Source organism: Sinohyriopsis cumingii, chromosome 18 (genome assembly GCF_028554795.1).
Source record: "Sinohyriopsis cumingii isolate HCF-2022 chromosome 18, ASM2855479v2, whole genome shotgun sequence".
Classification (NCBI taxonomy): domain Eukaryota; kingdom Metazoa; phylum Mollusca; class Bivalvia; order Unionida; family Unionidae; genus Sinohyriopsis; species Sinohyriopsis cumingii.
The window spans coordinates 16,332,748-16,360,098 of record NC_142978.1 but is presented as its reverse complement, the minus strand read 5'-3'; the positions used below and the strand labels follow the sequence as shown (position 1 = coordinate 16,360,098).

At 33.4% G+C, this 27,351-nt stretch overlaps 1 protein-coding gene across 1 annotated transcript in view; it reads right to left on the bottom strand.

The window, feature by feature from the left end:
- LOC149776147 (disintegrin and metalloproteinase domain-containing protein unc-71-like) overlaps window positions 1–27,351 on the bottom strand; it is a 290,286-nt gene that overhangs the window by 148,681 nt on the left and 114,254 nt on the right. The window contains exon 5 of the mRNA XM_089942442.1: window positions 6,370–6,452. Within this exon, the coding sequence (XP_089798568.1) occupies window positions 6,370–6,452 (83 nt within the window). The remainder of the gene's footprint in view (window positions 1–6,369; window positions 6,453–27,351) is intronic.

The window sequence follows — 27,351 nt, the reverse complement described above, 5'->3', positions numbered from 1 at the left end:
TCATTTAAATTTTAGATCAAAGTCTTAAAAGGGAACATTAAGCTTAAAAGTAACAAGTTCACAGCTAGAACAGTTTGCACTTCACAAGTACAACTCCCAATAAATGGTTGTGTAATCTGCTAAGTTAAATGCCGACATTTTGGACTGGGCACTGGCAACCTAACAAAACTACTGTGCTATGTCTGCTCAATTGCACAGTGCTATCTGCCAAGTCATATTTAATTTAATTACCATTTTTAGGACATACAATAAAAAACTACAATTCATACCACATGCCTTTCCAAAGAGTCTGTTGTGCCATCATTGTCATGCCTTAGGATGCAGACACCTATTTATGACAGTACAGATCCCATAATAAAACCAGAGGTCAACAAATTTTTTGTAAAGTAGGAGGTGGGATTATTGTTGCAACACATGTCTGATGTAAAGGCACTTCAATCTGGGAATTAGCCAAGTCAGAGGGTTTAAGTTTCATACATTTAACATGGGTGGCCCATGGTAGCAGAGAGGTCTCAAATGGGCAGCCTATGGTAGCAGAGTGGTCTCAAATGGGCAGCCCATGGTAGCAGAGTAGTCTCAAATGGGTGGCCCATGGTAGCAGAGTGGTCTCAAATGGGTGGCCCATGGTAGCAGAGTGGTCTCAAGTGCTTGCCTTTACCAGTCACTGCCATCTCACTCTCATTCCATGATGGTTCAAGTCTCATCCTCAGCCTTTGTGGGTATGTGAGAAAGCTTGCCAGTAGCTTCCAATCGATTGGTGGTTCTTAACAGGTTTTCCAGGATTCTTCCTCTACCAGTTATAATGGCAATCATGTACAGCCTATCATGTTCTGGAAAATGGATTTAAACCCCAATCAACAACAAATTCAATATGAACCCTTTGAGCTCTACATGCCAACTGCCTGCATTACGGTTGACCCTAGCTTATAAATGAAATTTGTGGACCTCACAGAAGACATTCAGTGAAGATCTTTCTTTGCTTGAATTAAACCTATAGTCAGACTGTGTCAGTTAATCTATCTCTAGTATATGAAACAAAATCCACAAAGCTATAACTAAAATTATAGCCATATATCCAGTCTACACACACACATACATACACAAAAACACACTTTGTAACTTTTAATGTATAACAGAATTTCCAAAAACATTACAGTTATTGAAAATTGCTTGTAAAATATTTGCTTATGAGTTAGAACATTCCAGATTTCACTGTAACTACTTACCGCTTGTTAAACCACTTTACACCTACTAAATTTAGATAGAAATTTCACAACAAATGGTCACAAAATTAAATGTTCAGCTTTAAAGAGAAAGAAGTTATCAGTGATTTATTGAAAGTCTACAAACACACCATTCCTGCCACTAATAGGTTTCTTTCTTTCAAAAGGCTTCACATGGCAGGGGCAGTTTCGCATATTGACCCCTGGCAAATTTCTTAAGGGTATGGTGTGAGTTTTGGACTTAATATTGTGTAATAGTTAAAGAGAAGGATATATTTGTGAACTAGGTGTTTTGGGCTGGTGTTGTTTTTGAAATTGATGCGAGGTATGTCCACCTCCTATAGTCCCTGTACAGTATGCAGCCATTGAAATACCAATAGTCGGCTAGTAAGTAAAGCTAGCCACCCATAGCAATAGACACATGGGTTCAATGCAAGTAGACTATCTCAAAAATGGCTTCGATGACAACTATTCTGAATTGCATCAAGCTATTTAATAGACAATGTTTTTTAAAAGTATTACCTAGGGAAAGGGCTTGCGTTTGCACTATGAGCACCACATGCTGTCAAAAATGGCCTTCAGATGTGAAAAATGCATGTATACAATAGGGGTTGGGGTGCATATAAATTTTATTCTAAGAACTTCAACAGACTTGTCAGGTTAAGTGTGTGATATGATTTTGTTGTGCTTCATAATACCTATCCAAAAGTATGGACGTTTTGACCTCACTCATCTATTTTTTTAAGTGAGTTTTTATATTAGGCAGGTGCATGCAACGTTAAATCTGTACAAAAAAACTGGCCCCTGCCCCCTCAGCAGCTAATAATAACATACACCACCCCTTCAGGTCAGGCCAGAGTAGGTTTTAGATAACATCACATTTAATAGGAATGACAGTTGCTAAAATTATCAGTAAATATAACTGTTATAAATATAAATGTTCCCTTCCATCATAGTGACTACTTTAAACAATAAATAATTAAAATTATTAGAAGAGTGTAAAAAATTGTATACAAATGTATCTTCTCATCCAAGGCATAGCTAACTAAAATAGAAATAAAAAAATAACTAAACTTGCCACAATAATAATACCATAAATATTTGTTAAAATATATCAAACTGATGGTGGACTTTTCATTAGAAAAATATGGTATTCTATGGCAAAGTTTTACAATAGTACCATAAATACAATAGTAAAATGTTAACTTGTACGTAAAATGTGTTGACCCAGTTCAGCCACTGCATTATACAGTTATTTCATGGTCATACAGGGAACAGGCCAAACTATTTACCCTGAAGAGCTTTGAACAACAAAGGGGATAACTAAACCAATGAAAGGCAAATAGTTTCGTCTGCTCCAACAATTAAAAAAATACACATTTTTGGTCACTTAATTTTATGACCCTTTCTCTTTTGGACATGGTTTAGGTCATCTATCTGTAAAAAGAATGGTGTTACCAGATGGCTTGCAATCAGAATCATACATCTTACAAATATTTATAAATGAAAGTCATACACAATGACATGCATTAGAGAAATGGGCAATAATTCTCAGTTAACTTTACCACAACTATTGCCCATAGTTATCTTTAGAGTGAAATAGGATTAAAATCTATGAAATAAACAATCAGTGGAACCAGCCAACTCACATGCATCCATCCATCTGCTTGCCAGTATAAACCCAATGAATCTGACTTTTATCCAACTTCACCTAAAAGTTTTAACACTGTTGACTATGAGCCTGTGATAGGCCAACATACAAATTTAACAACGCTGACCATGTTGCTGTGAAAGGCAAGACAAGTACTCTTCACAAAATCCAACATTAGAGCTTTAATAATATTATATTACTTTTATGTGACCAGCATCTGATATTATAACACAAAACATTGACGATGAAGTATGCTTTCTGCTTGAGCAGGAGAGAAAGGTATGATAGGAACCCAAAGCATATATATCGATAAACTTTACACATACTCCAATATAATACCAAAGTTTCAATAGAATACGGCAACAAATGTATTAGACAGGCGACTCAGAAACTTTAACAAAAAACTTTAAGATACTTTTCAACATATGAACAAAGTTTTCTATTAAAGCAAGGCAGGAATTCAATGCATATCAGTGTATAAACTACAAATATTTGTATTGTGTGTTTGACCTTTGTCCATGACCGAGGGTATGATTCTGGTCTACCCGATTATTCTCACTTTTTTAAGATGTTTACTGGAATTAGTATATAAAACCTAGTGTAGATTATGAAATTAGAAGGTTCTGAAAGTGAACTTGTTTACATTTCAAGGAAATTTTCCATTAAGTTGATTGAGTTTTTTCAAATTTGCTAATGCGACATATGTCAAGTGGGAATATATATATATATATATATATATATATATATATATATATATATATATATATGTGTGTGTGTGTGTGTGTGTGTGTGTGTGTGTGTGTTTTGTCAAGAAAGCTTTCATTCCTGCATCAAGTTCAGTCTGTGGATTTACTGTTGCATTCAGATAAAATCAGTGAGGTAACATTTATATAAATTAGTCACTGGAAATACAAAGTGCTCACTGACATTTTACTCTAAAACACTATTTTGGGATTGTTGTGAATTCATTCAAGACATTCAGGATTATGTCATTATGATACATTTAGAAGACTGTTGGTGCATCAACCTATTCAAAACCATTGACACATCAGCACATTCAATATTGGAATTTATTCAGAACACTATAGTTTTGGAATTCTGATAGAACTTTTATGATTATTTGGGATATAATTCATTTATGTACAAGACAAATGGTTTTCAAAATCTGTAATGCAAAATTTAACATTGTAGATTAGGATGCTGTCATAATGTAATAGCAGCTCTAGATCTACCGGTATGGAACTAAAATCAAATGTTTAAAAAATCACAGGTTTTGATTTGTCTGGGTATAATGTGATGGCAGATCATGCAGAGTTCACATTTTTTTGAGTTGGCTGCATATTTTAATACAAGGACACCTTATATACTTGTTTATAAGTGGATTCCAACTCTAAACAACACAGATTCTAATAAAACCCTTATACTCTAAAATCAATACTAATGTTCTGTGTTTTCCAGTAATGTAGTCTCAAAGTACATACCATGCTTTTCCAAAAAGAAGTCCATGCTTAACAAGCCCCCAGCTTATTTTATATATAATTTCTGGAAATATCTACTATATCTACATCTGATCATAAGTCCATGCCATACGTTATAAAAAAAATAAAAAAACCTGATTAGACTGATCCTTAGTCTTATCATGGTGTGTATGGAAATGACTTACTTTCCATCAGTATTACACAAAATGATGAATGGAATCTCCCATCTGATTCTCATGCATGTATTCATAACATGGTTTTGTGATTCAGTAAAATAAATTCGTGAAATCCAGTCACCATTACAGCAACACTTGTGATAAATGTACTGCATTTGGGGAAGAGACTATTGTTTACTAGTTTATGAACCACTTAAATTTAATAGCTTACAGTAAATAATATAATTTATAGATTGTATATTTTCCACCTTAAATTTTTAGTATATAACTTTTTATACCTCTGACAGAATTTTGAACATCTTTACTTTTTATCTTTTACAGTCTAACATTTATATATGTATACTTAAGTGTGAAATATTGAGACTTAGTAACAAACCAATTTTCATATTTTTGTAGTTCCTGTATTTTAACATGTGCAAAATATATCCTTACATTATCATGTGTGAAAATGTAAGAGTTCCCATCAAACCATGTAACATGTGAACATGTATTCCCCCCAAAAATTGTACCTGAAGCAACAAAACCAGTAGTTTGTGAGCTAGAACATATAAATAGAAACTGTCTTTCATTACAGACATGGAAATTAATCTTCGATAAAGAAATCTGACCAGATTCCTTCTGCATCTCTCTTAAGTTATTTTCCCATACTTCTTTGACAACAACAACAAACCTGCTGTGATGCATAGCTGAACTGGATTTGCATTGTTTCCAGACTGGGTTAAACAGTATATAAAATGATAACAAAATGTAATTCCCTGTGATAGATTAGGTCAACCAAATCCTACCACTTTAGTCAAGTATATTTATATTAACAGCCTATGAAAATGCAGTCAATTTACAAAAAGGGGGTCGCCATTACCATTCTGTGCTAAGGAGTGAGTTTAATCTTGTAAACTTTGATTCTGAGAGCCAAGTCTGGTATAAAATAAAAACAAAATTTTCCTTTCCTATGTTATAACCAGATATATTTCATCTTGTGGTATGAAAAAGTGTATGTTTTAACTTGTGGCTTCACCACTTGTTAAAATATGTTTTTTGGTACCACACCATGAAATACATCTGGTATTAATGTAGGAAAATAAAATATCACATATATATATATATATATATATATATATATATATATATATATATGGAAGGTTTTATTTTGCAGTATAACACAATTACATATATGCTTATCTTTTATCTTGCAGTATAACATATGTACATATATTTGAAAGGTTTTATCTTGCAGTATAACATATGTACATATATTTGAAAGGTTTTATCTTGCAGTATAACATATGTACATATATTTGAAAGGTTTTATCTTGCAGTATAACATACATATGCTTTTGGTTCTTTATCTTGAAGAATAACACACTAACATACATCTGGAATGTTTTATCTTGCAATATAACATACATATAATTGACATGTTTTATCTTGCAGTATAACATATTTACACATATTCTGATGGTTTTATCTTGCCAATTTATTTCCAGTTTTTTAAAATATATTTTCAGAACTTAACTTTTAACGAAGCTGGGGATTTGTCAAATTTTTTAACCATATCTGTCTCTCAATGCATCCAGAAAATACAATTTACTGTTATAATGTATCAGAGGAATATAGAGTATGTACCACCATTTGTATTTGCTTCTAAGTTAAGTCAAACTGCACAGACCCAGACATGATGTCATATAATGTACTGGCAGATCTGGGTCTCTGCTGGTTGTTAGGAGTAAGCAGTAGAACAAACATAACAGACCCTGCTTATGCATTATGTGATGGTAGATCAGGGTCTGTGTTGTTTGCAGCTGCATTCTACTTAATTGCACGTATCATGCATCATATCTTACCTTATTCCATTGCAGGTTGATACAGCAACCACAGACCAATCATCTCTCTTAACTGTGCCATGGTAGTAGCAATGCTCTACAGTCTAAAAATAAACAGATACAAAATATTTACTGGTACTAAAGTCTGCTTTAAACAAATGGATACAAAACATTTACTATTTTAGAGTCTGCTTTAAACAAATGAATACAAAACATTTACTATTTTAGAGTCTGCTTAAAACAAAAGGATACAAAACATTTACTATTTTAGAGTCTGCTTTAAACAAATGGATACAAAACATTACTATTATAGAGTCTGCTTTAAACAAATGGATACAAAACATTTACTAATTTAGAGTCTGCTTTAAACAAATGGATACAAAACATTTACTATTTTAGTGTCGCTTTTAACAAATGGATACAAAACATTTATGGCACTAAAGTCTGCTTTAAACAAAAGGATACAAAACATTTACTATTTTAGAGTCTGCTTTAAACAAATGGATATAAAACATTTACTATTTTAAAGTCTGCTTTAAACAAATGGATACAAAACATTTACTATTTTAGAGTCTGCTTTAAACAAATGGATACAAAACATTACTATTTTAGAGTCTGCTTTAAACAAATGAATACAAAACATTTACTATTTTAGAGTCTGCTTTAAACAAATGGATACAAAACATTTACTATTTTTTAGTCTGATTTAAACAAATGGATACAAAACATTTACTATTTTAAAGTCTGCTTTAAACAAATGAATACAAAACATTTACTATTTTAGAGTCTGCTTTAAACAAATGGATACAAAACATTTACTATTTTAGTGTCGCTTTTAACAAATGGATACAAAACATTCATGGCACTAAAGTCTGCTTTAAACAAAAGGATACAAAACATTTCCTATTTTAGAGTCTGCTTTAAACAAATGGATATAAAACATTTACTATTTTAAAGTCTGCTTTAAACAAATGGATACAAAACATTTACTATTTTAGAGTCTGCTTTAAACAAATGGATACAAAACATTACTATTTTAGAGTCTGCTTTAAACAAATGAATACAAAACATTTACTATTTTAGAGTCTGCTTTAAACAAATGGATACAAAACATTTACTATTTTTGAGTCTGATTTAAACAAATGGATACAAAACATTTACTATTTTAAAGTCTGCTTTAAACAAATGAATACAAAACATTTACTATTTTAGAGTCTGCTTTAAACAAATGGATACAAAACATTTACTATTTAGAGTCTGCTTTAAACAAATGGATACAAAACATTTACTATTTTAGAGTCTGCTTTAAACAAATGGATACAAAACATTTACTATTTAAGAGTCTGCTTTAAACAAAAGGATACAAAACATTTATGGCACTAAAGTCTGATTTAAACAACTGGATACAAAACATTTACTATTTTAAAGTCTGCTTTAAACAAATGAATACAAAATATTTACTATTTTAGAGTCTGCTTTAAACAAATGGATACAAAACATTTACTATTTTAGAGTCTGCTTTAAACAATACAAAACATTTACTATTTTAGAGTCTGCTTTAAACAAAAGGATACAAAACATTTATGGCACTAAAGTCTGATTTAAACAAATGGATACAAAACATTTACCATTTTAGTGTCGCTTTAAACAAATGGATACAAAACATTTACTATTTTAGAGTCTGCTTTAAACAAATAAATACAAAACATTTACTATTTTAGAGTCTGCTTTAAACAAATGGATACAAACATTTACTATTTTAGTGTTGCTTTTAACAAATGGATACAAAACATTTATGGCACTAAAGTCTGCTTTAAACAAAAGGATACAAAACATTTACTATTTTAGAGTCTGCTTTAAACAAATGGATACAAAACATTTACTATTTTAGAGTCTGCTTTAAACAAATGGATACAAAACATTTACTATTTTAAAGTCTGCTTTAAACAAATGGATACAAAACATTTACTATTTTAGAGTCTGCTTTAAACAAATGAATACAAAACATTTACTATTTTAGAGTCTGCTTTAAACAAATGGATACAAAACATTTACTATTTTTGAGTCTGATTTAAACAAATGGATACAAAACATTTACTATTTTAAAGTCTGCTTTAAACAAATGGATACAAAACATTTACTATTTTAGAGTCTGCTTTAAACAAATGAATACAAAACATTTACTATTTTAGAGTCTGCTTTAAACAAATGGATACAAAACATTTACTATTTTTGAGTCTGATTTAAACAAATGGATACAAAACATTTACTATTTTAAAGTCTGCTTTAAACAAATGAATACAAAACATTTACTATTTTAGAGTCTGCTTTAAACAAATGGATACAAAACATTTACTATTTTTGAGTCTGATTTAAACAAATGGATACAAAACATTTACTATTTTAGTGTCGCTTTAAACAAATGGATACAAAACATTTACTATTTAAGAGTCAGCTTTAAACAAAAGGATACAAAACATTTATGGCACTAAAGTCTGATTTAAACAAATGGATAAAAAAAATTATGGCACTAAAGTCTGATTTAAACAAATGGATACAAAACATTTACTATTTTAGAGTCTGCTTTAAACAAATGGATACAAAACATTTACTATTTTAGAGTCTGCTTTAAACAAATGGATACAAAACATTTACTATTTTAGAGTCTGATTTGTTTTAAAGCATTACATGAGCTGTTCATGTTTCACACATTGGATAGGTCTGAAAATAGTTGCTTCCTGATAAGGTCACTAGCAGATGATCTTCTACCTATTTGACCTGGAACATGGCCAACTTGGCAGTTTCTCATCAGCAAGAAGTGGTTTCTAAACTTTGCCATTTTCATCAAGCCATGCTATGACAAAATTAGCTTAGAACTTACAAGGATAGATACTGACAGAAAGAGGTTTGCATTTATATACGTTTTGTAACAGCTGAACAAATTTTTTCAAATTCCAAATACCGTATGAAATCAACTGTAAATCTGTCTGTATACCACAAATATGGTATCTATCTATAATTCTGGAATTGTCCTGCAATAACTTGGGAATCAGTCAAATTTATTGACAACGTCTGAGAATCACCTAAATCCATGCTATGCTTCAATAAGAGTCCAAACTGGGCCGGGGTTTTGTTTGGAATTTTCCATTTTGTTTGTATGAATGAAGAAACTGGCCATGGCCTGAAAATCAAGTCTTCCTTTTATACACACAAAAGCAACATAAAAATCTGTAAGATGGACCTCAGTCTAGGATGTGAATGTACAGATGGATGGATGGATGGATGAACATGTACAAGTATGCCAAAATATTCACTTTTGACCTGCTCCTGCCAAGGCAGGCTCAGAAAAATCAAACAAGGGTCTGAAGAAGATATGATATTTGTTCACCTGGCCAACACAATATGTGAATGGACATTCATTACCTTTGGTTATTATATTCAAGCATTATTTTCTAATTTGTGTGGAAGGGAGAATTATTTCAAGAAGAAGCCTTGTTGCAGAGTTCATTGATGGCACTAATTAGCTAGATAACAAAAGTGCATACTGAAGCCTTGTTCAGAATCAGAAGGGCTGATACTAATTCAGCTCCCACAGTAAACCTATGCAAACATCATTTTAAAAATTCAATAACTTTAAATTCTGAAGTCCTCATGATGAAACCTTTATTTATCAGTAAGACAACCTTCATTAGAGCTTCTATGTAGAGAAAACCATATGCGCTGCAGTGGATCATCATGTGTTTGAAACATGTGGTTTCAATTCTCCACCAAAGAGGAAGGTGCTACTTTCAACAATGAGTTTTCCAATTCACATCTGTAAAGGGTTGAAATTCCATCAATAAAGCATTGCCTCTATTTATTTTTTTTTTCAAAAACAACTAGGATAAACTCTCAAACTATTCTTTTTACTAAAAATCTTACTTTCACCATGAACCAATCCTGGTCAGCGAAACACATACATAACTCTATTTTATGTTCACCCATTTAAAGTCCTGTGAATCCCATTCTTCTATATCATTATTTCTGTGAGTTCTTCAGAAGTTCAAATAAAAATGGAACTGATATAAAATAAAAGCAAATAAAACTTTAACGCTGTGGCTAACATAGTGTGTGGATTATACAGACTGATGGATTTACAGATACATGCATGGGCATATGCATGAATTTTTTGGGGTAGGGGCACCAGTCTACTACTACAATAAAAGAGTTTTTAAAAATTGGTGGGGAACTGTGTCTCTCCCACATATGCCAATGGACAAATGGATGCCAGTGACTATGTTAAGATCCATCGAGGCATACTGGACAAAAAGTTATGCTTAGGTTATTGAAAATGTTATTAGCACATGTACAGTTTAAAACTTCACATCTTGAGCATACCTGGGGATGAAAATAAGACCGATGTATTCCTTAAAGAAAGAACCAACCAAGAGGTACAAATTTTAGATTTACTTGGATCAAACAAAATATGTACACAGTAGCTAATGGCTTCTGAATTTTAAAAATAAATCCTATTCTTTACTGGAACCAAATCAAAGACTCTAGAAGCCCCTTTTGGCATCCTTGCCATATGATAGAATAATTAACCCCTCCTCCAGAGAGGAAGGTTATCTCTCCTATAATGAATCTGGCTAACTGCCAATACAGGCTTTGCATGGAACCTTTGAAATCTGCTCCATTAAAATATCTGTGAAAACCTCCACTGAACCTGCACCAATATAACATCTGATATAAAGGTAATGGAATTTTTACACCTATCTTACAGTTATCTTAACATCTAATCAGAAATTAAAGCATTCTTTATAGGAGATTACTTTTGTATCATATTATATATATATATATATATATATATATATATATATATATATATATATATATATATATATATATATATATATATATATATATATATATATATATATCATGTTATTGTATAAAGCTAAAGGAGGTTGTACTACACAGGTTTCAACAACAAGCTTTCACCTCAAGTAAGACATTTGGCAAGAAGATAGACATGACACTCAAAACTAACAAACAGTATATTCTTTAAAAAATAACATTACCCACCATACCGCCTGAAACACAAAGCTTGTGTAATCAAGGTTTAACAGGCTGACATGGTCTACCATTTTTGTGGTGGGGCATGAAAATAAATAGTGCAAGAGAACATACCAGTATTTTTAAAATTAAAATTAAACAAAAGACTTCTTAATACAATGGATTCTGATAATTAGTGCCAGTTGGGTTAAAATTTAGTTCTTCCATGTAACAGATATTTGATGGACACTGATATGAAGTCCTGTTCGGTTGATGTTTCCATTCACCAATTAAATTACAACTTTCACATTTATGCAAGTGAAAAATGCAATGTGGAACTTGTTGTTACTATGAGAATGCTCCCTAACATGAAATGGAAAGCTTATTCTGATAGGCTGCTAAAAATAAGTGGAATGGGAATTCCAAAGGTCACCACAACATGAACATTTTTTACTGCATTCAATCCTCAGCTCTGATATTCACTTGTCTATAAAGATACCCTGTGTATAAAGGTCAAGTAAAATAGACCCCATTCATGCACAGATCGATGCACATGCACTGGCACATCATATCTACATATACAGATGTACATGTACACACCAACAGCCTTCCCATCATCTTTGGATGTAGCCAACTCAAAATAAAATGTATGTATGTATTATTGCTTAACAGCACATCAGCACAATAATGGTTATATGGTGCCATGCATCTGTAGGTACAATTTACAAGCTGATCTGTACACAATCAAGTCAGTCATGTTTACATCTTACTAAAGACAAATATGTCCACAAGCAAGTAAGTTTACATCTTACTAATGACAAATCTGGACACAATCAAGTCAGTCAACTTTATTTCTTACTGATGATATCCATACACGATCAAGTCATGCTCAAATTTATATCTTACTAATGACATCTAAACATGATCAAGTCATGTTAAAGTTTATATCTTACTAATGACATCTGTACATAATCAAGTCAGTCAAATTTATATCTTACTAATGACATCTGTATATGATCAAGTCATAGTCAAGTTTATATCTTACTAATGACATCTGTACATGATCAAGTCACAGTCAGATTTATATCTTACTAATATCTGTACATGATCAAGTCACAATCAAGTTTATGTCTTACTAATGACATCTGTACATAATGAAGTCAGTCAAATTTATACCTTACTAATGACGTGTATATGATCAAGTCACAGTCAAGTTTATATCTTACCAATGACATCTGTACATGATCAAGTCACAGTCAGATTTATATCTTACTAATGATTTCTGTACATGATCAAGTCACAGTCAAGTTTATGTCTTACTAATGACATCGGTACATAATCAAGTCAGTCAAATTTATGTCTTACTAATGACATCGGTACATAATCAAGTCAGTCAAATTTATATCTTACTAATGACATCTGTACATAATCAAGTCAGTCAAATTTATGTTTTACTAATGATATCTGTATATGATCAAGTCAGTCAAGTTTATGTCTTACTAATGACATCTAAACATGATCAAGTCACTCTAAAGTTTATCTTACTAATGACATCTGTACATGATCAAGTCACAGTCAAACTGATATCTTACTAATGACATCTGTACATGATCAAGTCACAGTCAAATTTATATCTTACTAATGACATCTGTACATGATCAAGTCATAGTCAAGTTTATATTTTACTAATGATATCTGTACATGATCAAGTCACAGTCAAATTTACATCTTACTAATGATATCTGTACATGATCAAGTCACAGTCAAGTTTATGTCTTACTAATGACATCTGTACATAATCAAGTCAGTCAAATTTATATCTTACTAATGATATCTGTACATGATCAAGTCACAGTCAAGTTTATGTCTTACTAATGACATCTGTACATAATCAAATCAGTCAAATTTATATCTTACTAATGATATCTGTACATGATCAAGTCACAGTCAAATTTATATCTTACTAATGACATCTGTACATGATCAAGTCATAGTCAAGTTTATATTTTACTAATGATATCTGTACATGATCAAGTCACAGTCAAATTTACATCTTACTAATGATATCTGTACATGATCAAGGCACAGTCAAGTTTATGTCTTGCTAATGACATCTGTACATAATCAAGTCAGTCAAATTTATATCTTACTAATGATATCTGTACATGATCAAGTCACAGTCAAGTTTATGTCTTACTAATGACATCTGTACATGATCAAGTCACAGTCAATTTATATCTTACTAATGACATCTGTACATAATCAAGTCAGTTAAGTTTATGTCTTACTAATGGTATCTGTACATGATCAAGTCTCAGTCAGATTTATATCTTACTAATGACATCTGTACATAATCAAGTCAGTCAAATTTATATCTTACTAATGATATCTGTACATGATCAAGTCACAGTCAAATTTATATCTTACTAATGACATCTGTACATAATCAAGTCACAAATTTATATCTTGCTAATGATATCTGTACATGATCAAGTCACAGTCAAGTTTATGTCTTACTAATGACATCTGTACATAATCAAGTCAGTTAAGTTTATATCTTACTAATGATATCGTACACAATCAAGTCACACTCAAGTTTATATCCTAATGATATCTGTGCATAATCATGCTCAAGTTTTATCTTACTAATGACAATTTGTACATGATCGAGTCACAGTCAAGTTTGTATCTTACTTATGATATCTGTACACAATCAAGTCACACTTAAGTTTATATATTTTACTGATGATATCCATACACAATCAAGTAACTGTCAATTTTATATCTTACTAATGCTATTGTACACAATCGAGTCACAGCAAAGTTTCTATTTTACTAATGACATCTGTATTGAACTCAAAATGAACAATACAAGGCCAAATCAATGCAATGATATAACTCAAAATGAACAATGCAAGGCTAAGTCAATGCGATGGCATAATAAAAAAACAATGCAAGGCTAAGTCAATGCGATGGCATAATAAAAAAAATGTTACAATTTTGTACCAGTAAATGGCTCAGTTGGAAAACTTTTTGGTAATTTAGTCAGTGACCAGTTGATAATGAAAAGTCTGTAAACATATCACCAATTTATAAAGACTGGTTCTAGCTGCTCCTGAGTGGTCATTTTCCATGGCTGTATAGAGTACAATACAATATGCATCGGATAAGGTGATAGGTACTCATACAATTTTCTCAAGAATAATATTCTGGTGAAGTTAGTTAGAAAATATAAGTAACCAACATTTTTTTGTTTCATTTTAACTTCATTTTGTTAATTAAAATTTATTTTATTTTATGAACAAAGCTTTGTAATGCAGGTACAATATTTCATCTGGAAATGACCATACCACAAAACTTTACTTAGCTCTTAAAACTGCTTAGCAGTTGCAAACAGTTTTTGTGTATCATATGTATATGAGCCATGTGAACAGTCTGCCAAAAAAGCTGGCTCCCATGGATAAACACCTTCACAATCTCATCAGCTGAGTGATTAGCGCAAACACAGCCATGTGAGGGATATGCCTGACTGGCATGCTTGCCCCCATCAAGATGAACGACAAACATATCTTCTCCTGCTGAAAAGTAATAGCTTTCCTCATTGCAGAAAATAATAAAATCATTGTGACTGATCCATATCTTTAGTCTGCTGAGATCTATGTAGGCTGGAGATTCCCCTCAAAACCTACATTATGATCTTTTCAGGAAGTTGTATGTTACAAAATGTATAAAGTCATACCCATATTTCAAACCAATATCTAAACCCAAGTCATACCACTAACACATAAGAAAACATAAGTATATAGCTTTCCAAAAAGCTCAAAGACACTGCTGTAACTTTACATCAGGCAGGTGCTGGACAACTTTATGATTGGGTACTTTTGGTCTCATAATCTTTTTTATTTTTTTACTGTGATTGGATCATTCTAGGGCTAAGGAAATCCCAAGATCAAGAAACATCAGTGCTCAGACTTTTAAACAGGACAGTGTACAAAGTACAGAAAACCTAACTGTATTCAACTCCAATCCATGTGTTATTGATATGAGGCAGTTAGTACAGTGTGTTTTTCTGTGACATGGCAGACATACAATAATACCTACTTCATTTTTTGCATGCCACAAATTCAAAAAGGTTGCTAAGTGCTTTCAAAAATGTGATGATGGATTGGCAGACATTTATATTATCTTTCTGTGGCACCTGACAAGCTCTTACATTAATGGATACAGAATATTTAAAAATGAGATCCTGAAAGGCACTTCTGGAACCATGCTTGCATGTATTTATCACAGATTTCAAGTTATACTTATGTAATTATTGAGAAGAATGCTTTATAATTTTGGTTGAAAAGATAATTTTGAAAATATTACATGTTAATAATGTTATGGTTTCTAGCTAAGGCATGACAAGTACTTGGATCTGTCTTCCACATGTGTACAAGGAGGTACAAATATTTGTCATTCTGTAGAAGCAGGGTCAGATGAAATGGTGTCACATGTGTGCCACATTAGCTAAAAAAGCTTGTAAGCCAGTGGTACTGTAATGGTTTGTACTAGGCAGAAAGTTGGACATTTCCAGTGGACAAGTGACCAGTGTCTGCATGGGTTCAAGTCTCAGGTTCAGCCTATGTGTGTATGTGAGAAAGCTTGCCAGTAGGTAATTGTGGTTAGTGGTTCATCCCAAGGTTTTCTATGGTGCTTCCCAAGGTTTTCTATGGTGCTTCCCTGGGTTTTCTATGGTGCTTCCCAAGGTTTTCTATGGTGCTTCCCAGGGGTTTTCCCAGGTTCTTCCTCCACCAGATATACTGGCTGCCATATACAGCCTGTCATATTTTGAAAAATGAAGTAAAACCCACAAGAACAGCAACCAGGCACACAAATCATATCGTTAAAGCAAGTTAAGTCTCCATGTATTCAAGCTACCTGAAGAGTGTACAAATGGTAGAGGACATGTGGAACTCATAATTACAAGGGACAAAACTCACCCATCCCGGAGATGAGCTGACCACGAAACATTAATTATAGCCAGAAGTTGTAATCTGTCAATAATCAATGACCAACGTATTTTATGATTACAACTGACATACAGGAAAGCTTTTAAAATATTTTTGTTATAAAATAACTTGTGTGATAATGAAGAGAGAATTCAAACAGTTATACAAAACCTGTAATTGGATTAGTTAATGCATTTACAAATTGCCTCTCTTACATGTAATTGGATTAGTTAATGCAATTACAAATTGCCTCTCTTACATGTAATTGGATTAGTTAATGCAATTACAAATTGCCTCTCTTACATGTAATTGGATTAGTTAATGCAATTACAAATTGCCTCTCTTACTTGTGCATTACATGCCTAATGACTAGCAATTACAGTCTTTTTCCAAATTTCTTAATGCAGATCCTACGGAGATCATGGCATTAAAAATCAATATATAAAGGACATTCTGAAATATCTGAATGCAAAGAAAATTAACATAACACGGTGGTAAATATGCATGCCAACAAATAAACCTTGTTAGCATGCATAACAAATACACATGTAACAGTTTGATTTTGCACCAGTCTGACACCCTCTTTGTCATTTAACACTACTGATGCTCTACTGTCCAAAAATAATTGCCAACAATTCAAGATACTGGTAAGACCACTTCTTTCAAACAACTAACAGCTGAAACAATTTCTGATATTCTTGAGTGACAAGAGTTTCAAATCAGATGCAGGGGTAGCCATATTGGACTTCAGAATAGTATGATTTTCAATGAATGGCAACTAGATATAATAAGCAAAAGAATTTTGGTGAAAACCCCATGCCAATATGAGCATACATTCAAGAGGAGTAGTAATAACAAGATTTTTTCATGGCAGTCGTATTTAATGTTGGATTTGCACCAGTTACATTTAGGATCAACTAGATATCATAAGAAGTATTTTGGTAAATACTCCATGCTGATATAAATTCTTAAGAAGCAACAATAACAGGATTTTCAAGATGACCACCATGATGGCCATAATGGATGTCAGACTGGCATTGTTTTCTTCAATGACCATTAGATACCATAAGACCTCTTCTGGTGAAAACCCTATTTTGTTATGTCTTTACATGTAGGAGAAGTAGCAACAACAAAACATTTAAGATGGAAACCATATTTAAGGTTAGATCAGCACCATTTTAATTTAGGGCTAACTGGTTCTAATAACTGGACTTCTGGTGTAAACCCCATGCCAAAATAACTTGTTCAGAAGGAGCAGCAGTAACAAGAGCGTCAAGATGGCTGCCAAAATGGCCATATTTGATGCATTTGGATGAAGTCATTGATGTAAGATCAGCACTATTGTTATTTAGACCCAACTAAATATCATTCAAGTTCATGTTGATTTGACCATCCATTTAAGAGGAGTGGCAATAATAAAACCAGGGTAGGGGGGAGCAGCATACTGGATATCAGATCTGCACCATTTATATTTAGAAAACTCCATGCTGATATCATTTTCCATTCTGGATGAATTGCAATATTATTTTTATAAAGGTTGCCAAGCAGGTATCTTGAATGTAATATCAGGACCATTTCAATTCTGGTAAATCTAGACATTATACAAAGTCTTTTGGGTTAAACCCCATGTTGATGAGACCATCAAGGAGGAGTAGTAACAGGAACTATGTTCAATTAGTTTATGGATTTTGATGGCACTTTAACACATTACTGGAAAACTCATGCAGAGAAAATGGGAGCTAAAATGCCTTTCCCAAGGATACACCAATACAGGCAATCTGGTCTGGCCTTGGCAGGTATCACACCTGTGATCCTTGGATTATAAGCTAACTCTCAAACAACTGAGCAACCATGGCATCTAGACATCAAAACAAGTCTTTTAGTGAAAACCCATGCTAATATTATTGGGCTAAATTTAGTTACCTATGGTGGTAAGTGTATCTAGGTTTTAGAAGAGTAAATACATTTGTATACAAGTCTCTAAATTGTCTTGATAAATTTAATAATTGTGTGTCTTTGATAGAGAGGTACATCTTAATTTATAGTTAAATTTAGTGGATGTGATCCCTGTTAAATATACTGCAATCTTTAACCACTTGCTTCCAATGGGTTTAAGCTCCAGTTCAGGCTGAGATGCCACTGAAACAAAAAAGTCATTATATTGGCAGGAGTGTGTGTTTGTAAACTTAAAATAAACTAATAATAGGAAGTTTCCCTTGATAGTCATCTAGTTTAATGATCACTGTTGTGAAATTTGAAGCTCTCTTAGTATGTGTAATGTACTTAAAATGCAGTTAAGCTGTTACAGTTTAATTTGGAATCAATTGGCTCTTAAAAGAATACATTTTACATGTAATTTCCTACTTAATGTAACATTTTTGGAAATTGTAATGCACATAAAAAGTTGCAAAGGAGTGTGTGTGGAGAGTGGATATATGGTTATACATTGGTTATAGAATTTAGTTTTTGGTATGAAGACAAGTGTTAGATAAAGGTCTGCAGTTAACACAACCAGACCACAAGTTTAGTTATAGAAAGGTTTTCAGGGAATGCTTTCTCTGAAGTGTCCTGGGATCCTTTAAAACCTATGGTCACACATAATGCAGGGAGTCAGCATGTACAACTATATGCATTAAAGTGTAATTAAAGGTGGAAAAGACAACACACACCCTCTCCTGTGTATAATTCCCCCAAACACAGTTTCATCCTGGAATTAGGTCCTTCAAGTTTAATATGACCATCTGGTCAAGAGGAGTAGAGATAACAAAATTTTCAAGGTAACTGTCCTGGTGGCCATGCTAGATGTCAGATCACCACCACCACTGTCATCTAGAATGAACTAGACATTATAAGAAGTCTCTCAGTGAAAACCCAGTGTTGATTTGGAGGGATAATGAGAACAAGATTTTCAGGACTCATGGTACTAATTCAACTCCAATAGTAAACATATGGAAACACTATCATATTCAAAATTTAATAACTTAAAATTTCTGGGTGCTGATGATGAGACCTATAATTCTCCATGCACATCTAACCTTGGTGCAAGCTTATGTGTGCAGAACACCATATGATCCGCAGCATTTTGTTTATCTACATGTGCATGAAACACATGTTATTGATTCTGCACCAAATGAATCAGGTGCTACTTTCATTGTTGAGTACTCCCGAGTCAAGCCTGTAAAAATACTAAAATTGCATCAATAGAATTTTGTCTATTATTTTTTTTTAAATTACAGATAGGATAAGCTCTCAAAAGATATTTTTACTTAAATTTTAATTTTCATTATTAACCAATTATGGACCACCAAACCTGTAAATACTCTATTATTTGTTCACCCATTTCTGGACTGGTTCAGAGTTCTTCCGTATAATTAGTACTGTGTGTCCTTCAATGTGACAGATATACTGAACTCCATTTTCATTTAGGACCTTGGGATGAATGTGTATATCTCAAGTCTTATGGCAATCCTCCGAGTAGTTTACAAGAAGTAACAATAGCTGAATGGACAGATGACAGACAGGTGGATGTTGGACAGATGACAGACAGGTGGATGTTGGACAGATGACAGACAGGTGGATGTTGGACAGATGACAGACAGGTGGATGTTGGACATCCCATAAGCACATCTAGTCTATGAGCAGGAAAGCAAACAAAGATGGCTAATTTTGGTATCAGTTGGGAGTGTAACCTCAGTTCTTAATATTACTAACAGAACCAATGAACCAATCCTGTTTTGTATGTTCCATTATCACAATGCATACAAGACAATTGCAAATTTAATTACAGTTCAATACTTATTATTTCATAGCAATATATACAAGAGAATTGAAGGGACTGATGCTCTGCTGCCTGAAAAGAACTTCCTTCTTGACTGTTCAAACCATATCTGATATTCTTCTGCAATAAAAAGATTTTCAAATTAGCTACTATGGATGTCAGATTGGCACCATTTCCATTTAAGACCAACCAGACATTACAAGAAGTGTTTTGGTCAAAGTACACTACTGATATGACCTGCCATCTAGAAGATTTAGTGATAATAATTTTTTAAAATGGCCACTGTGGCAGTCATATTGAAAGTCAGGTCACTTTTTTTATTTAGGAAAAATTAAACATTATGAGGAGTCTTCTGGTGAAACTCCCATGTGAATATGACCTTCCATTTTGATTCTGATTTTCAAGATGGCTGCCAATGTAGTCATAATAAGCAACAGATCAACGCTATTTACAATTAGGTTCAACAAGGTATAAAAAGTGTGTTTTAATGAAAATACCATGTCACTATGACCTTCCATTCAGAAGGAGTAGCAATAAGATGATTTTCAAGATGGCTGCTGTGGTGGCCATAGTGGTTATCAGATTTTCATTTAGGACCAACACATCATAAAAAATCTTTTAGTGAAATCATTTCTTGATATGACTATCCCTTCAGGAGTAGAAATAACAATATTTTCAAGATGGCTGCTGTGGAAGCTATAATGGATTTCCAAATGGCACCATTTTGGGATGAATGTTTTTCACGTTTTCTAAAATCCTCCAAGTGATCTAGGAGGAGTAGTGATAATAAACTTGTGCTAACAGAGGGCTGGATGATGGATGACAGACCATCCCATTAGCTCTTCTGGTCTATAACCAAAAGGGCTAATAACACATAAATAAGGATCTGTTTTGTGTTAGGTCACTATTAAAACAAGTTATTATTATTCCTAAATATGCAGCACAGTACAAAAACATCACCTGATTACAGTACTGTCCACAATGGAAGTGTTCAACAACATTTCTAGGATAAAGATTCTGACTTGAAGAGTTTTCTCTTTACAATAAAGGATGTGACATATTCTAATATGATTGAGGTTTTTCTTTTACAGCTACAAACAATCGGTATTTAATATATGATAATCAATTTTTTACACAAGAAAAAGCAATAATTTTACAATCACTCCCTAGTGGTCAGAAAACGATATTTATGTTTCCTAATTCCGTATCACTGTACTGTATACACTTTGGTTACAGTAGTAGCACCCCTAAAACGTGCAAATCATTAACATTACTATGTTCTAGCCTCACTTGGAATATAAAAAGTAACATTCGCTGTATAAAATCTGTATAATTAAGTTCCAGCAATTTGTCCCACTGCAAATAACTGCCAAAAATAATGATGTCCTTCCCATTCCAAGTCCTCATAGGAGGTTCTCACCGTGTCCCAGCATAAACCAGTTCAATCACTATCAGACTAGCACTGGAGAAGAACTTTCAAAGTCATTTACTGTATATATTCAGGTATAAGTTGAGTCCATCGGCAAACAACATAGCTCCTGATCTGCCATATCTAAATCGCCTGCAGATCAGCATCGTTTTTGTTTGTTCTTCTGATCACTCCTTACAAACTATACGGACCCAGATCTGCCAGTGTTTTATCTGATGACAGGTCTGGGTCTGTGCAGTTTGTAGTGGACTCATAAGTGTTGTCACATTTGCTTAGCCCCAGCTATAAAGTACCGGAGCCATGTGTTTGATGTCTAAACATTCCCGCTGGAAACACAGAATCTTGAATCAGCACAGGCATTAGATCGCACAACTTCTCACCTATGTGTCACAGCTTAGTCTTAAGATCAAATGGAAGCCCATGGAGGTGAGCAAGGTGTGTTCTCATCCATCCTCACGTTGATAGACAGTGAGAGGAACATTGTCCGCTAAGTTCAATTAGGTCAGTTCACAGCAATATCCAATTGGAATTGAGATAGTGGGTGTGATAAAGTTTAGATCCAAATTATAATTTTCAGAACTCTAAGAATTTATTTAGTATTTGCCTTGACAGATTGTTAATCTAGAGGGTTACTCCGAGAATGAAGCCACTTGTAATTTGGTGGCAAAACTTAGAGAGGAGATTCTAAGGAGAGACAAAGCTTCGAAAAGGTCAGTAAATTATTTGCTTGAATTTTGCAGAATATTATGGCATTGCAATTGTAATTATGTGTAGAATGTATACTTAATTACTAGCATCATTTAGTATATAGAATAACCTTTGTAGTGTTTCATTTACATGCGTATTTGAGAAATGGGTTTGAACCTTACATAGAGAATTATGTAGATAGTTAGCTTGTGGTCAGAATTAATTTTGTAATTCACAATTAGGTTACTTCATAGTAAACTAGTGCATTTATTCAGGTGCTATTTTCAAATTTACACATGCTTGAATTGTGAATCTGGAAAATGGTTGAAGTGTGTAAGATTAGTTACTATATACGAAAGGATATATCAGATCATGGACATTTGAATATGTGTTTACTTTGAATGAGTTGTAATGTAAAGAAATGCGTCTGATTGTTGTGACATTGTTTATGGGGGGGGGTGTTGATTGGTGGTTTGTAGTTCTTACAAGATGTCAACTTATTTGGTCATCATTATGCAGAGGGTGATTGCCCTTGGTGTTGTTGCTTGGAACAAGTAAATATTAATAGAAAGTGTAAAAGTTATAAATATTCATGCAAATATCAGGCAACCAAAATGTAATCAGTTTATGATTCAAGATGAAGTCTGTGTTAAAAAGACTTAATTGATAAGCAGTTAATTGGGATTTTATTATATTATCTGAAAAGTGATAGGTATATAACTAAAATACAATTATCAAATTAATTTGATTCTGATTGCTAGATCACATATTTTTGTCATCCTGACCTGACTCAGCATTATCTAGACTGAATTACATTGATAATAATAACAATATATGTTTATAATAATTGAGTCAATAACCAAATGAACAGTGAGGTGTGGTTCAATTGGTTTATTTGCAATTTGACTCTAACTTGTCTAAGTTATTTCCAGTGTTAATTAAGAAAGTCATTTCTCTGACTTTACAGAAAAAGATACCAATCTGTTTATGCTGTCCCATCAATGTAGAATAACTAATATGTCCCAAAAAAAAAAAATTAAAATTAAATTAAATGATATCCAAACATTACAAGACATGAGCAAATTATTTTGGCAAAACCTATTGGATTCCAAACACATTTGGGGTCCAAAAAACACTACAATATCTAGAACCAGGAAATGTTTATCCTTCTTTCATATATACGTTAGGTAAATGAACTCAAGATAGCTTATAAAAAAGGAACAACAACGAAACAGACTTGTCCTCATACAATTATCTGGATGAATGATACTTGCTAGAAGTGTGAGTAAAATAAATTAAAAGATAAAGAAAGAAAACGAATGTGATATGTGATATTGTGATATTCTCAAAGAAAAGAACAAAAATAACTGAGATATAAAAACAACCGCAATAAAGAAAATGACAAAATCCTAAAAATTTCATCAAATGGCAGCTACAATGACATTATAAATTTTAAAATGGTTATATGCGGATATCTGGAAAGGAATTATTTTCCAGCAGTATGACTAATGCAAGATCATCATCATAACCAAAACAATTTCACCCAACTGATTGAGGTATCAACCAATATGCAAACAGTGAATGATCCATTTTAAATGAACAACTCGCTGTGCTGTTAGCATTCCCAATTCCTTTCATGCATAACCTGAAAGGTCATTTTAATTATTTTACTAACATAACATCACTTACTTCTTTGGAGCAATTATGTTTTCTTTTGTATGCAAAATATAAAAAAACAAAACTAAATTTCTGCAAGTTTTCAGCAGACAAGATTAAAAGGACTTGTTTCAAACCTAGAACTCAGAGTAAATATCACGATGCTTTATCTCTTTTCACAGTACTGGGTTATAATGGAGATTATACTGTGTTCTATTTGCTGCAGTACATGACTTTCAGCTGTTTTACAATCCTTTCTCTTTCAGGGATATCTCAGTCAGTTCTATTATTTGATGCTGGTTTATTGTTCTTTAATACTGATGGAAACAAGCAATTAGATTACCACATGCTGTTTTCATGCTACAAAGAAAGCACCTGTGCTTGCGATATATGCTCTCAGACACCAAATGCATACCAAGAGAGCCTTTACTTCGATACAAATGTAATAAACTTGGTAGTTTAATCCCTGGTTTGGAAATAATTGTGTTTTCAAACATTAATAGCTGCAATACATAATCCACCTCTAAAGCATTGCATACTTCGTTCTGTGCCAAAAAACTCATCTCATATTTAATACTATGCTATTAACATAAAAACTAAATTTTAATCCTGTGAGCATAAACAACACAGGTTAACCAAAACATCCTTGCTTCCCCATATGTAGTTAGTCTGGTTCCCTGACCAACTCCACCAAGTCCAATGGGAAACCTTATATCTACAAAACATTACCAAGCCAATATCTGGATTTGAATGCAATGAGATGGTATGTCTAACAACTACAAGAAAAGTCCACACTAACTCTCCATAGAATGTTTGGCAAACAACTACAAAGAAAGCCCACACTGACATCTCCAGAGTGTGTTTGTCTAACAACTACAAGGAAAGCTCACACTACCTCTGCAGAGAGTGTATGTCTAATAACTACAAAGAAAGCCCACACTGTCATCTCCAGAGAGTGTTTGTCTAACAACTACAAGGAAAGCTCACACTACCTCTCCAGAGAGTGTTTGTCTAACAACTACAAAGAAAGCCCACACTGACATCTCCAGAGAGTGTTTGTCTAACAACTACAAAGAAAGTCCACACTACCTCTCCGGACAGTGTTTGTCTAACAACTACAAAGAAAACCCACACTGACATCTCCGGAGAGTGTTTGTCTAACAACTACAAAGAAAGCCTACACAACCTCTCCAGAGAGTGTTTGTCTAACAACTACAAAGAAAGCCCACACTGACATCTCCAGAGAGTGTTTGTCTAACAACTACAAAGAAAGTCCACACTACCTCTCCGGACAGTGTTTGTCTAACAACTACAAAGAAAACCCACACTGACATCTCCGGAGAGTGTTTGTCTAACAACTACATGGAAAATCCATACTACCTCTCCAGAGAGTGTTTGGCTAACAAATACAAGGAAAACTCACACTACCTCTCAACAGAGCCATTGAGTGTTTGGCTAACAACCACAACAAAATCCCACACTGACCACTCCAGAGAGTGCACAGCTAACAACTACAAGCTAATTCCAAAATGACCTCTCCAGAGAATGTCTGGTTACCCACACTGACCTCCCGAGACAGTGACTAAGAACTACAATAAAAGTGCACACTGACCTCTCCAGCGAGTGTTTGGCAAAGAACTAAAAGGAAAACCAACACTGACCTCTCCAAAGTGTGTTTGGCTACAAGGAAAGCCCACAATGACCTCTCCAGAGAGTTTGGCTAACAACAAGGAAAACACACAATGACCTCTCCAAAGTGTGTTTGGCTAGCAACTATAAGGAAGACACACAATGACCTCTCCAGAGTGTGTTTGGCTAACAACTACAAGGAAAACACACAATGACCTCTCCTGAGCGTGTTTGGCTAACAATTACAAGGAAAACACAAAATAACCTCTCCAGAGTGTGTTTGGCTAACAACAACAAGGAAAAGACACAATAACCTCTCCAGAGTGTGTCTGGCTAACAACTACAAGGAAGACACACAATGACCTCTCCAGAGTGTGTTTGGCTAACAACTACAAGGAAAACACACACTGACCTCTCCAGAGTGTGTTTGGCTAACAACTACAAAGAAAACACACACTGACCTCTCTAAAGTGTGTTTGGCTAACAACTACAAGGAAAACACACACTGACCTCTCTAGAGTGTGTTTGGCTAACAACTACAAGATATAACAACAAAAATAATGATATGCAGCGTCAATTCAAAACCTGAAAACTTAGTGGAAATTCCCCCCTCCATTTGAAAGAAAGGGGAATTTTTAAAACATGGGGGATTTATTTAAGTAAACAATGGCAAAGCATGCAAATATTTCTGTGCATTTGGTGGAAAGTTTGAACAGAATTAGTGTGAATCCCATTATCATACATTATGTATATAATTAATATACACATTCAGATAATGCAGTCATTATATTTTCAACAAATTTCTTATTGATTAAGAGTGCTGTACAATCCACAATTTGAATTCTGACAATTTGAATGTGGAGAAAATCATTTTATACAAATATTTAAAATTTGGCATTCCTTTCTCTTTCAGTTACATAATGCTATGAACCATTTAAGGTCCCTGAATTTGTGTTGGCTGAGTGAAACTGTTTTGCCTGGCAAGGTTGGCAGTTCTGGAAAACAATTCCTTCTCAGACATCCATTTTAAAATTTCTGTCACTGCAGCTGACAGTTCATGCAATTTCAAGTATTCTGCCATTGTCTTTATGTCGCTTGTTTTCTACCACTGATATTTTTGTGTATAATTACCAGCTCATTTTAATAATCACATAACCAATTCTGTTTTTCTTCTTTATTTTCAAAACTTCAAGAAAATTGCATTCATCTAAATCTGGACAATGAATGATTGCATGATCAGGGTCTCTGCTGTTGTTGCTAAACTTTTTTATGTTAAGTGTACAAAATGCATACTGTTGCTTTATGGAAAAATAAGGAAAAGCATTCGATATTTTTACTGTATATACTCACTTATCCATCCAACTCTAAACTGCACAGACCCAGATCTGCCATTGCATAATGTACCAGCAGCAATTTGCAAGCAGTACTCAGTAGAAGTGCAGCACAGGCCCAGATCTGCCATTGCGTAATGTGCCAGCAGCAATTTGCTAGCAGTACTCAGTAGAAGTGCAACACAGACCCTGATTTGCCAATATATCATGTCAGGGTCTATGTTGTTTGCTACCAGATTTGACTTTAACATCAGTGTGTACAGTATGTATGAGGAGAACAACCATCCCCATATCAAATCATGAAACAAGGCACACTTAGGTACACCTAGGCACACTTAGGCACACCTAGGTACAGGATAAATATTGGTAATGTAAATAATATGAAATGAAAAACGTAAACATTTGAAATAAACAAAGAACAAATATTGCTGATGAAGTAGAAGCCAAACATACATTTCCTGTCCTGAA